Genomic DNA, 12,041 nt, shown 5'->3' with positions numbered 1-12,041 from the left:
TAATATCTGAACGCCAGTCTGCACCCTGAAATTTTCCCTGATTCTCCCGGTCAGCCTAAGGAAAGCCACCAGACACTTTCTTCTTCTGCATAGAATTACTGTTTGTGAAAGATAACTGACATCTGTGAAGTCCTGGCATGGGAGAGCAACAACTTTACAGCAACTTTACTCCTTTTTTCCTATTCTAAGAGGAATCTATCCTCTGTCTGTGGCACACAAGCTCTCTTCTCCTCACAAGGGACTGTAGGGATCTTGGGGTGGCCACAGACCCCAGAACAGCCTGCACTCTGCTGCAAAGCTCTGCAAGGTTCCATGGAGTATCTCTACCCCCAGGGCAGAATTTATTCCTCAGTCGGAGATATAAAAGAGCCAACCTCTTTCCTTTCACACTGTATCAAATCAAACACATTCCCACCCACAGAACAACACCCACATTGTTTGGGAGGAAAATAAATGGAGAGGCATCTTCAGACTTTCAGAGAAAACCTATTGTAGCTACTCTTGTCTCAGTGGGAAATTCTGGAGGCTCAAAAGATTCACCATGTGTCCTCTCCCAGCCTGGGAGAGAAGTGATGCTGCAAGGAATTATTATTTTTTGTGTAAGATTCACACCATGTGGCTGCAGTTTAAAAAGCTTGTATTTTCCTCTCAGTCTCAAGTGAGGCTTTATGATTTACAGCCATTCCAGGTTCACAACCATTCTCCATTGCAGTGGAGAATAGGTAAAATGCTGCTGTTCTGGGAGCAGCCAGCTATTTGAGATGTTGAAGATGGGACAAAACCCTCTAAGATATTTGGAGAGAACGTGACATTTTTGAGTCAGGCTTGGGCTCAGGGTTAAAAATCATTTACTGAGACACTGTGGTGGAGAGGGCAGAGCCTGGCTATCAACAGTATTAAGTGTGCAAAAATCAAGAGATTATCTATATTTTGAAAGTAATCCAATATGTAAATTAGCTGCCAGAGGAAAATGGAGACAGCTGGCAATGGCTAATTTAGAATCTATTTAAGGCCAAATGATGCTGCAAAGGGGCTGTGGCTTCAGCATTTCTGTTTCAAGACCTTGGAATCTGAATTACTTTTATGTTAAAGTTTTGTGTAGTATGAACAGTTACTGCTTCTTCGGAAAAAAAACAAAACAAAACAAAACAAAAAAACAAAAACAAAAACAAAAAAACCCCAACAAAACCAAAAAACACATCAATTCCTCATTAGCAACTAAAACTGGTAAAAACCCACTAACTGCATAGCTTAAAAATGCTGGAATTAACACTGGGTCTTTTAGGTTTGGAAGCAAGAAGGGCTGTGCTGAGAGTGTGTGCAAACCCCAGGTCGGAGCCAGGCTGAAGCAGCAGTTGGATCAAGCCCATCCAGAGGAGCTCCGAGCCGTTCTCTATCCTTGGCCTCCACAGCCGCTCTGCTCATCACCGCTACCTGAGAGTTATCGATCCTCGCATCAAGCAGAACAGCACGAGGCTTTCCCACCCCGCAGCCTGCCACAGCCCCGCTGCACGGCACCGGGGCACGGCCCGGGCTGGCGCAGCGGGGTCCGGTGCGGGGAACTGCCGGGAAGGGGCCGCAGCCGTCCCCCGCAGCCCCAGACAGCGCTGGCCCAGCGCCCGGCGCCGAGCCGGGACTGCCCGCTGGCCGGAGGGACCCCCGCTGCCCCGACCCTCGGGCGGGCAGAGCAGCGAGCATCAGCTCCGAGCGAGCCGCGGCCACGCTGACGGGCGGAGGAGCGGAGGGGAGGGGACGGGAGGAGAGCGGAGGAGCGGAGCGGAGCGGGACGCGCAGCGCGGGCGCGACGAGTCCGGCCGGGGCCGCCGGTATTTCGAGGGGGACGCTGCCGGAGCCGGGCGAGAACGGGACAGCGGCGACAGCGGGGACAGAGGGTGAGTGCTGGCGGCCGGGACGATGCCGGGCGCTGCCGACGGGGCGGGCGCTCGGCCCCGGCTGAAGTTGGTGCCCGGGGACAGAGCGCTGGGGGCTTCGCCACGGCGGCCCCGGAAAAAGCCCAGGGACCCACCGGCGGAGGAGGGCGAACGGCAGGCGGGGATCGGGAGGCCGGGGCCTGCGGCGGCATCGCCCCGGGATCAGCCGGCATCGCCCCGGCTCTGCGGGCGCCGGTGGATGAGGCGGGCAGAGCTCCGTGGCGGCATCGCCCTGCGGAACCGCGGAGAGCCGAGACCCCCGCAGCGCCGGACACGGGCATTACGGAATTACTGGATGGTTTGGGTGGGAAGGAACCTTTAGAGGTCACCTAGCCCATCCCCCTAGCCACCAGATGCATCTTCAACAAAATCAGGTTGCTCAGAGCCCCGTCCAACCTGACCTTGAATGTTTCGAGCCGCAGCCTCTCTGGGCAGCCCGTGGTGACCCTTTATGCTGTGTGTCTGGGAGGGAAGCTCACAGGCATTTAGAGCTTTAAATGCTTCCTGAAGGTACAGGGTAATACTGTACAAACGAAGTGACCACTTTAGAAGTGTAATTTTATGTGGATTGCTCTGGGGAAAGCTTTGGGTTGCTTTAAGGGTTGTTCCATTATTGTCCCACACCATCCTGGTTTGTATTCCACGAGTGACACAGCTGCCTGGTCTCTTCTTCACTCCTGCTTTGCGTACGATGGTGGCCAAAGGTCACCTCTGATTAGGTGCTAGGGCAAAGCCAGGAGCTGCCACTGTGATGCTGAACCCTCGGAATCCTCACCTATCCATGTGTATGTACCTGCTTGGATGCAAGCCTGGCTTTTCAGGACAAAATGCTCTGTTTTCTCACATGGAGCCAGCAGGCCACCTGTCGCCTATTGCATCAGTGATGAATGTGAGCCACTTTTGGGATGGGCTTTGGTCCTGCAGCAAAGAGCATGACCCAGCCAAGCACAAGGACTGCCAGCGTTGCAGTCTGGTATTTCTAGCGTACTGCGGGCAGCAATGCATGAAATTGTAACGTGGACTTCAAGGAGAATAATGCTTCCCCAGAGAGACAGTCCTTTTCCCAGTTGTGAGCCTGATGTAAACCCCAGGAAAAGAAACTTCTTTTGCAAAATTAAGGGGGCAACTGACTTTAGAGAGGTGAGATTACTTTGTCAGTAATTGTAACTTCCTCCTTCTAAAAACTGCTGCCAATAGAGTGTTAAACAGATTGTTCCAGAAAGCAATGGCTGGGGTCTGTGAGGTTTCTCAAGGCAAATTTGTTTTTCCTTTTCATATTGACTTTAAAGTTAAAGCAGCATCATAACAAAGGATTTAGGATGTATATCTTACAGGCTTATCAAATATTAAAATTAGCAAATACCAAACCAATAGTCAATTTGTTGTTTTTCATGTCGCTTGTAACATTTTCTGGTTTTCACATTTACCCCTAGATGTAGTTGATCTTGGAGTAGCATTCTCACCAGTCATCAGTCATTAATTTTCTTCAGATGTATCACACTTCTGATGGGCTGGGAATCAAGAACGTGCAGTGCAAGCATGTGTAAGTAAATGGCACAGAACAAGAAAATTAAAAAAAAAAATCCAACCCATGGTGTGAACTCTGCTGGTTTGCAGCTTACTTAGAAATCTGGGAAATTGATTTTTTTGAGTTGAGACGTGTCAAAATGCAGGAGGGGCCTGGCTACTTTCGGTGTTTAACACAGAGTCTGAATGATGGCAGTGTACTGTGCTCACCTAAATGCAGAACAAAACTTAGTGACAAGTGTCAGTCACTTCTGGCACGTACACAGCAGAGCAATGCTCTTGTCTTGCTGCCATTTGCCTGGATAGAACTGTCTTACATAGAGCTCTGAAGGAAACCATCCAGATATCAAAAGTCAGCATAAAACTTTACTGGATTTTCCTCTGTCTTTTGAGTAAAGGTTCCTTTCTGTCCCTTGGTCGTGCACTCAGAGGTACATGTAAAGGAAGACATCCCTCGGCGTGCACACAACCCATAATCCACCCTCTGTGATCCCCACAGGTGCAGTGCAGAATTCAACCAAGGTGTTCCTTCCTGCCTGTTCCCAGCCTGCCCATTCCTGACCCTGGATGAGCACAGAGACATTGTACAGAAGGAATTTAGATATTTTCTCATCTCTGAGTTCCATGAAATTGGGATGGCTAGGGGAGTTGATTCTAAACCACAGGAAAACATAACCAGCATCATGGCCATAAAGACTGGGGTCAGAGTAACAACTGTTCAGCTTCTTTGATGGGTCTGCTAGAGCTGAGGATTCATATAGGGGAGTGCTATTTCAAACATTCAGGGACCAAAGGAACAAACATTGTATGTCAGGGAACCCTGTGTCTGCATCCTAGAAAGTGAAGCTGAAGTAGAGGAATTACCAAAGATCAGAGTGCATCAAGAGAGGATGGCAGAGAGCTGTTAGGGAACAATGCTTGGAAAGCCAGAGGCACATGGAAAATGCTCATGGGGCTGATGGCCCAGTCTGTCAAGAGGATATTCTGTGCTCTTACCTGCCACAGTCATGGGGAGTTTGTTCCTTGTGTTCATGCTCTGAAATGGTGGAGCCTGGGGCTCTGCTGCCCCAATGACATCCACTGACAGTTGGTAAAGGCAACCTTGTCATTCCTCACCAGTCCCTTCTTGAAAGCAACAAAAATTCTCTGTGTTCCTCTGCCCATGTGGAACACCACAGCACCACAATGCTGAGTCTTGAGCTAGTTCCAGACCTGAACTGTGATGTTCTGCAAAAACTTTCACTATCTTGGTTTTTTTGTTCATTTTGAATTGGAGCTCAAAATTGGAGTTAATTAAGTTTGCACTGTATTGCAGTCAAAAAATTCTGGTTTTCACCATTTTATATGGGGCAGACTAATTCACTTTATGTTCCTGGTGCTTCATTGCTTATAGGAAATCACACTCCAAAAAGATTATTTGACCTGTCCTTGTGACTTTTTGAGGTGGAGATGTCAGTGTCCCTAAGGAATACTTTGTTTCACTACTCTTACTATCTCCAAAGTTTTCCTAAGGGCTCAGTCCTCCTTGCTGTAGTTAAGTCTCTTTCCTTTCAGTGATATTAGTCACAGCCGCAGGGAACAGACTATTCCTTCCTGTTCTGCATGCTTTTATGCACAGAAACTGTTGAACATCTCTCTCAGCTGTGCTCTTTAAACCCCGACATCCCTGTTCCCATGCAGTTTATTCCCATACATTTTCTTTTCTGATGATTCCTGCTGCTTTCTTCTGATTTCTTGCTGTGTGGTCTGTATCTTCTTGAGAACAGTGCCCAGAGCTGAATGCCAGGCTGCCATTTGGCCTTCTCCAAAATGAACAGAACAAGATCTATTCAAGGCTTTATTCCCAGTTACACACTTGCCAAGGTGTTTGCTGTTTTGCCCTGGTACAATGTCACTGGCTCTGTTGACAGTGCACATTGATCCCACACTGTGCAGAACTTTTGCTGAGCTGGTTACTCTCCATCACACAACAGGGGAACTGCTCATTTCTACCTGAACTACCTACCTTGCACTTGTCCTTAACTTTATGGCTGAGAGCTTTCCAGTCCCTGCTCCCTCCAGAGAACTTACTGATAGCATATTGTAGAGGCTGCTTTTGCAATGTAGTATTTACCAGAATCACTGCTCATTAAACCCCAGACTTTCTCTTTGATAAGTAATATTTAGTTATAATGTATAACGGCAATTGTAACTGGGTAATTATCAATAGGTTGGATAGCTAATACATATTTGGTGGTGTGTAAATAAAGGTAAGAGAGGAAAAATACCAATAAGTTCTTACAAACTGAGCAAAAATCCAAGGTGGGGAGGAGAGAAGGTGTTAAACATTGTTAACATTTGCTTGCCAATTACTATAGTTGCTTATTTAAAATGAGAAATGTTTTGCATATAGTTTCTCATATAGAATGCTGTTCTCTGTATCAAATGAACAAAATAGGAATGCCTCATTTACTTGGAAATAGTCACGATGATCCTGGCAGGTTAGACATCCAGCCACACTGCATGAGCTGTGCTGGAGCAAACACTCTCAGAGCCAGGTACACTTTTCCAGAAACATGAACTCTTCTCTACCAGCTCCCCTCACTGGCAGTGAAGAGAGATGCTCAGCCCTAAAAGGCCCAGCTGCTGCTGGGCTTGACCAGAAATTCTGATGCAAACAGAATTTACATAGACTGTACTTTGATTGTTCAGTGCAACACATTGTAGCATTGCCTGGTTTTCTCCCAGGAGCTGCATCCAGGTTTGGTTATGATCTGTGGATGGGCACATTCCTAGAGCTAATTCTAAATGTATTTCATGTTGTTTGAACAGTGCTTTTGTCTTCAGGTTGGGCTCCATACCTACTCTATGATGCATGCTTGAGTATATCGTCCCAAATATGTAAGAACTTACTCAAAACTTGCTCCCTCTTTTAAGTTCTGCTCTGAAATGGGCCTTCAGAGGGGTTGCTCTTGGCCGGAGTGCCACCTCCTGTCCTGCCTTCTGGCCACCTGCTGTTGGCTCTCACTGGAAGCAGCTTCACTGCTGATCACACTTTCAGCATGACAGAATAGACCTGGTCTATTTAGTGGATTCTACATTTATATGAAAAGTGAAAATAAGCTACAAAATGAATTTTCAGTAGTTTGCTGAACTTTAGCTCTGTTCTCAGCCATCCCTTTGTGATTCTCCAGCTTCAAGAGAAGAAAATTAATTCCCTAGTTCCTCTAACTTTAGTGTGAACTGAAAGGAAATATGCAACTTACTAAAGGACATTTTATCTAATTTTCTTTTTTTTTCCTGTTCTATTTAGTGAAAGACTAAATTCTGTATTTTTATTTGAACATAACTGGTTTGTACACATTATTTATCGCACTCCAGCATCGCAGAGGTGCATCAAAGCCTTCTTGCAGCCCAGCATCCTCAGGAAGTGTGTAAGCAGCACCATAAAATTACAGTCTGCAGGAATTGCCTCACTCTCCATGAATAGCTGTGCTCCAGAAGGGACAGAAATGTGTTGGGACTTTGTTTACGCTTGGGACTGAGCACCTCTGGTTATCTGGGCAATCTCTGCAGCTCCATGCCTGTATCCACACATGCTCAGAGCCCACATGACGACACTTGGTCCTGAGGAGCTCCTGGTGTCACCCAGCCTTCTGCCTGTCAGTGTACCTGCCCTGGCACACCTGGTGCTCATTTTTTCCTCAGAGAAACTCTCCCCTGCCACCTTGCCCTTGCTCCCTGAGTTTAACTGCAGAGAGTTAAACTGGCTTGCTCCAGCTTGGCATTGTATGTCAGCGTGCTGTGCTGTGAAAATCTCACTCTGTTTGGCTGTGACATCACCTTCAATTTATTTCAGGCACTTTGAAGTGAAAAAAATACCCACAGTCCATGGCCAAGAGCACCAAGTGAAGCCCAAGGAAAGATGGACCAAGCACAGTGGTGATGCAGCCAAGGCATCTGAGAGGATTCCCGTCCTGTGAAGTGTGACAGACCTGGTGACAAACCAGGGTGACAAACCTGCCATGCCCTGCCGGGTGGCGCCGTCGGGCCGTGCCCTCAGCTGCCTGCAGGCTGCACTGCCACCACATGCACCCACCCAGCCCGCGCGTGGCACACACGGGAGGCAGTGATGCTATCTTATCTAGAGGTGCTAACACCACCAGCAGCAGGGAAACTTCCCTGTCTGACCATCCAGGAGCCACTCTGGCAGTCACACTTGCACCACCGAAGCCCCCTGGCAGCTACCCCCACACTCACACCTGGTTTCCCACAGGCACACCTGGTTTCCTCACCAGCTCAACACAAGGTTTCCCGTGGCACTCTCAGATGTCTTTTAGGAGCTGCCATCTACAACAGCTCAACCTGCAGCTGGCACTGCAGCTGCACCCTGAGCTACTGGCATGAAATGTATTCCTCAACACCCAGCTTCTGCCCAGTGCTCCTCATGCCCAGGCAGCATGTCCCTCTGCTCTCAGGAAACATGCTGGATGGCCACTTCCTACTCCTGGGCTCTGGTATTTCAGGATATGTAATGACTGTGTGTTTGTGTTCTGCTTTCCTTAACAGGCAGTTATGTGTATGACCTTGTACTTGACATAATTTAATGACTGCTTGTCATTTAATTTTATATTTCTTCAGTATCTGTCATTTACACAAACTTAATTTCTTTTTCTTTTTAACAGGAAAATAATTTACCTGTATTCATCATTCTTTTGTTGAGTAAAAGGTAATTCATTGAAATACTAAATTATTGGAAATATGTTCATTTTGTCTAGATGGTAACTCTTCCTGAATACATGATAAATAATCATGCACTGACTTTGCTCAGTGTCACAAATTGGCCATGAGGAAGGAATTTTCTCTTCCTAGAGAAAAAAAAAATCAAGAAAGTAATAGTCTAGTGTGAAATACAAGACTTTTCTATGTCTCCTTATTAGAAAAGTACACCTCAAAAGAAAAAGCATGTCTGAAAATGTTTGACTCACAGAAGGAGGTTGTATATCAAATAAAAAAAAAAATCAAACACACCAAACTGAAAAGTATTGCTTATATTAGGATTTAGGAGCTTAAGAGAGGCTGTTTGAGTTCCAAAGTGCTGATGTTTCATGTAGAATATTATGCTCCTCTTGCTCCACAGATTCCCAACTGAGTGACTGGATGGATGGCATGAATTGGTACCAGCCATGACAGAGAGAGGCTTTTCTCCTCCATGGCTGGGAGAAGGCTGGCCTGGTGATTATCTCCTTGGAGAAGTTTGGTGTTCCTCCTTGTAGCCCTCAGAGCACACTTCAAAGCCATTCATGACCCATATTCAGGATCTCCTTCAAGAAGGGTTGGGCTGGTGTAATACAAGTGACAGTCTGGTATTCATGGAAGTGAGTGGAAGGCCTGATGGAAATATGTCTTAGGATGTTTCCTTCAGGTTTATGAAGACTTCAGGAAATCCAGTCCTGGTGAATACAAGGAAAAGTATGGAAAGCCTGTAGATTGCACACTGTGCTGTAATGTGCACCAGTGCGTTGGGGTCTGGCACCCAACACCTGACTTCAGCATTTGAAGACTAATTGTTGAAGGGAAAACCTGAATCGGCCGGAGAAATAAATAAAAATGGAGATCTGTACTTGAAGAAGTCTTGGTTTGCAAATCTGGGAGAAATTATGTTTACAGAAGGAATTCAGAAGTATTGTTTTATATGTTAGGTACTCTACTAATAAAGTGTCCCTTGTAAATACCAAAAACATGACACTCAACTATTAGAGAGGAAAGGAAAATAATTTTGAGGGTAGCTTTGTCTCAAACAAAGGGGCATCAACTGCATGCCCAGGTGTTTCTTTTCCATCTCTTACCCTTCAGGATTGATTTATGCAACTTTGCAGAGATTAGGTCAGAAAGGAGGTGTGAAAAAAAGATAACAAAGAATTATTTAGCTTTCTTCAAGATGAAAACCATGTGAATTCCTATCACTTATAGTACTGTTTTCATTGTCGTACACCAGACTCATGTCTGGATGACATTTTGCTTTAGCAATTACGTAATTGATGTGATGTGATGATGTGATGTGATGTGATGTGATGTGATGTGATGTGATGTGATGTGATGTGATGGAAAATCTTGCAAAGGAGAGTACTCATCTACTGCGTCAGTTGAAGTTTTCAACAAGTTAATAACTCTTCAGTGTTTGACCAAAGTATGAAAAATTCTATTTTATCAACAAAAGTGAGCATCTTTCTTCATTGTCCCAGAAAGTTTACACTGGAAGGTGAAATCAGAGCAGAGGATGACTCAGTACAACCATTCAGCACAGTTCTCTCTCCAGAGCTCAGCAAATAAATCCTTAAATGTCACTGAAACACCTCTGTCTTGGGATGAAAGGACACTCTTAGGGCTGAAGATTTCACTGTCAATCCTTCTGTCTGTTATAACTTTGGCAACAATCCTTGCAAATGTTTTTGTTGTTATTACAATTTTTCTGACTAGAAAGCTCCACACACCTGCAAATTACCTCATTGGCTCCTTGGCAGTGACTGATCTTTTAGTGTCTGTCCTGGTGATGCCTGTCAGCATTGCTTACACTGTCACCCACACGTGGGCCTTTGGCCAGCTGCTGTGTGACATCTGGTTGTCATCAGACATCACGTGCTGCACAGCCTCCATCCTGCACCTCTGTGTCATTGCCCTGGACAGGTACTGGGCTATCACAGACGCTCTGGAATACACCAAACGCCGCACTGCTGGCCGAGCAGCCCTCATGATTGCCGTGGTCTGGATGATATCTATCAGTATCTCCGTGCCACCATTTTTCTGGAGGCAAGTGAAAGCTCATGAAGAAATTGCGAGGTGTGCTGTAAACACAGATCAAATTTCCTACACGATTTATTCTACTTGTGGAGCTTTCTACATCCCAACTGTGCTCCTCCTGATATTGTATGGTAGAATTTATGTAGCAGCTCGATCCAGGATTCTGCAGCCATCCTCATTATATGGGAAACGTTTTACTACTGCACACCTGATCACTGGTTCTGCGGGGTCTTCCCTCTGCTCCATTAATGCTAGCCTCCATGAAGGGCATTCCCATTCAGGTGGATCCCCGATATTTATCGGTCATGTTAAAATAAAACTTGCAGATAGTGTGCTGGAAAGGAAAAGAATTTCTGCTGCGAGAGAAAGGAAAGCTACCAAAACTTTAGGCATTATTCTGGGAGCTTTCATTTTCTGCTGGCTGCCTTTTTTTGTCATATCCCTAGTCCTACCAATCTGCCAAGATGCCTGTTGGTTTCATCCCATCCTACTGGACTTTTTTACCTGGTTGGGTTACTTAAACTCATTAATCAATCCAGTCATTTATACAGCTTTTAATGAAGAATTTAAACAGGCTTTCCAAAAACTAATACTTTTCAAAATGTGTTCCTCTTGAGACTCTCCTCCTGTGTAACTGACCCTTGTGCAATCTCACAGACTACCCAAAACTTTCTGTGCTTTTATTCCTAAGGAATGGAGTGGTAATTGCCATTTCTGCTTCTACTCTGTTCTGTGCATGTCACTGGGAAATTCTTGCTAATTTGATACTTTCTGTCTGGGATTGTACATGCCATAACAGAACTTGTCCATGGTCTCTGCAGTGAACATGTCTGTATATAAGATCAACAACACATGAAATAAGCTTTGCAACGAGGCAAGGTGTGTGAACCAAGGAGTGTCTTGTGTGATGAGGTGACACATTATCCAATTCTACCATGCTTTCTAACCTGAGAAGAGGAAATTGTGCGTGTATTTACAAGACATTAGTATTTCTGCTGTATATTATTAACCATTTATGTTGGCTGAGAAAGTTTCTGGAGAGCAGGATCTCATACTACTATTTTCTATGGCATGTATCTTACCCATGTGAAGCTGATAAAACCTATAACTCTTTCAGAAGATGTGTGACACAGCCTGACTATAATCAGCAGCAGGGCAGAGAAGCATAGCACAGATGTAAGTTATGTGGATATTTCACAAATGCTGCATTTGAATCTATGCTTTTGGTGAAGTGTAGAAAGGAGACAATTTAGTTGAATTAATTATTACACATTTTATCATGAATAGAACAGCCAGTAATGTTAACAAAATAAATAGCATGAAAATCACTGATCTTATATTTCTGTCATTTTATTTTTTTGAATGCATAAACTGAAACAGGAGAATATGGTTAGTGCAAGTGTGGAATGACTAGGACCTCATAAAATAACCATAAGTTTCACTCCTTGGTGATAAGATATGGGAAGTTAGAGAGGGGAGAACGAAATGACACACCAAGGAAAACTTTCTTAGTAATTAGGTTGTTGGGGTGGATCTGGCATCCCTGTCTCTGGAATTCTTTAAGTATTGGTCAAACAAACTGCGGTCAGGAATCACTGTCAGAACCCTCTGCCGGGGTTGCAGAGCAGGTCCCTTCTAACATGCACTTCTCTGCCTCTGGGATTACTTCCCTGATTGGCAGGTGGGAAGTTGGCACATGGAGGTCTTGGATGAAGTCTCAGACAAGACAGCACACCAAGTGGTGCAGCCCAAATGTCATGCAACGTTTTAGTCTCTGGGCATTTTAGAAGTGTCATGTCTATA

The 12,041-nt window shown here is 45.3% G+C and overlaps 1 protein-coding gene across 1 annotated transcript; it reads left to right on the top strand.

Annotated features, from left to right (window-relative positions):
• The first annotated feature begins 9,519 nt into the window (after positions 1-9,519).
• Positions 9,520-11,566, top strand: HTR1D (5-hydroxytryptamine receptor 1D). Its single transcript, XM_053964363.1, has one exon. The coding sequence runs from the start codon at positions 9,718-9,720 to the stop codon at positions 10,852-10,854; it is 1,137 nt and encodes a 378-aa protein (XP_053820338.1). The 5' UTR covers positions 9,520-9,717; the 3' UTR covers positions 10,855-11,566.
• The last annotated feature ends 475 nt before the right edge of the window (positions 11,567-12,041 follow it).

This window comes from Vidua chalybeata, chromosome 25 (assembly GCF_026979565.1).
Source record: "Vidua chalybeata isolate OUT-0048 chromosome 25, bVidCha1 merged haplotype, whole genome shotgun sequence".
NCBI lineage: Eukaryota > Metazoa > Chordata > Aves > Passeriformes > Viduidae > Vidua > Vidua chalybeata.
Note: the sequence above shows the minus strand (reverse complement) of the source record. Positions and strands in the feature narration are given on the sequence as shown.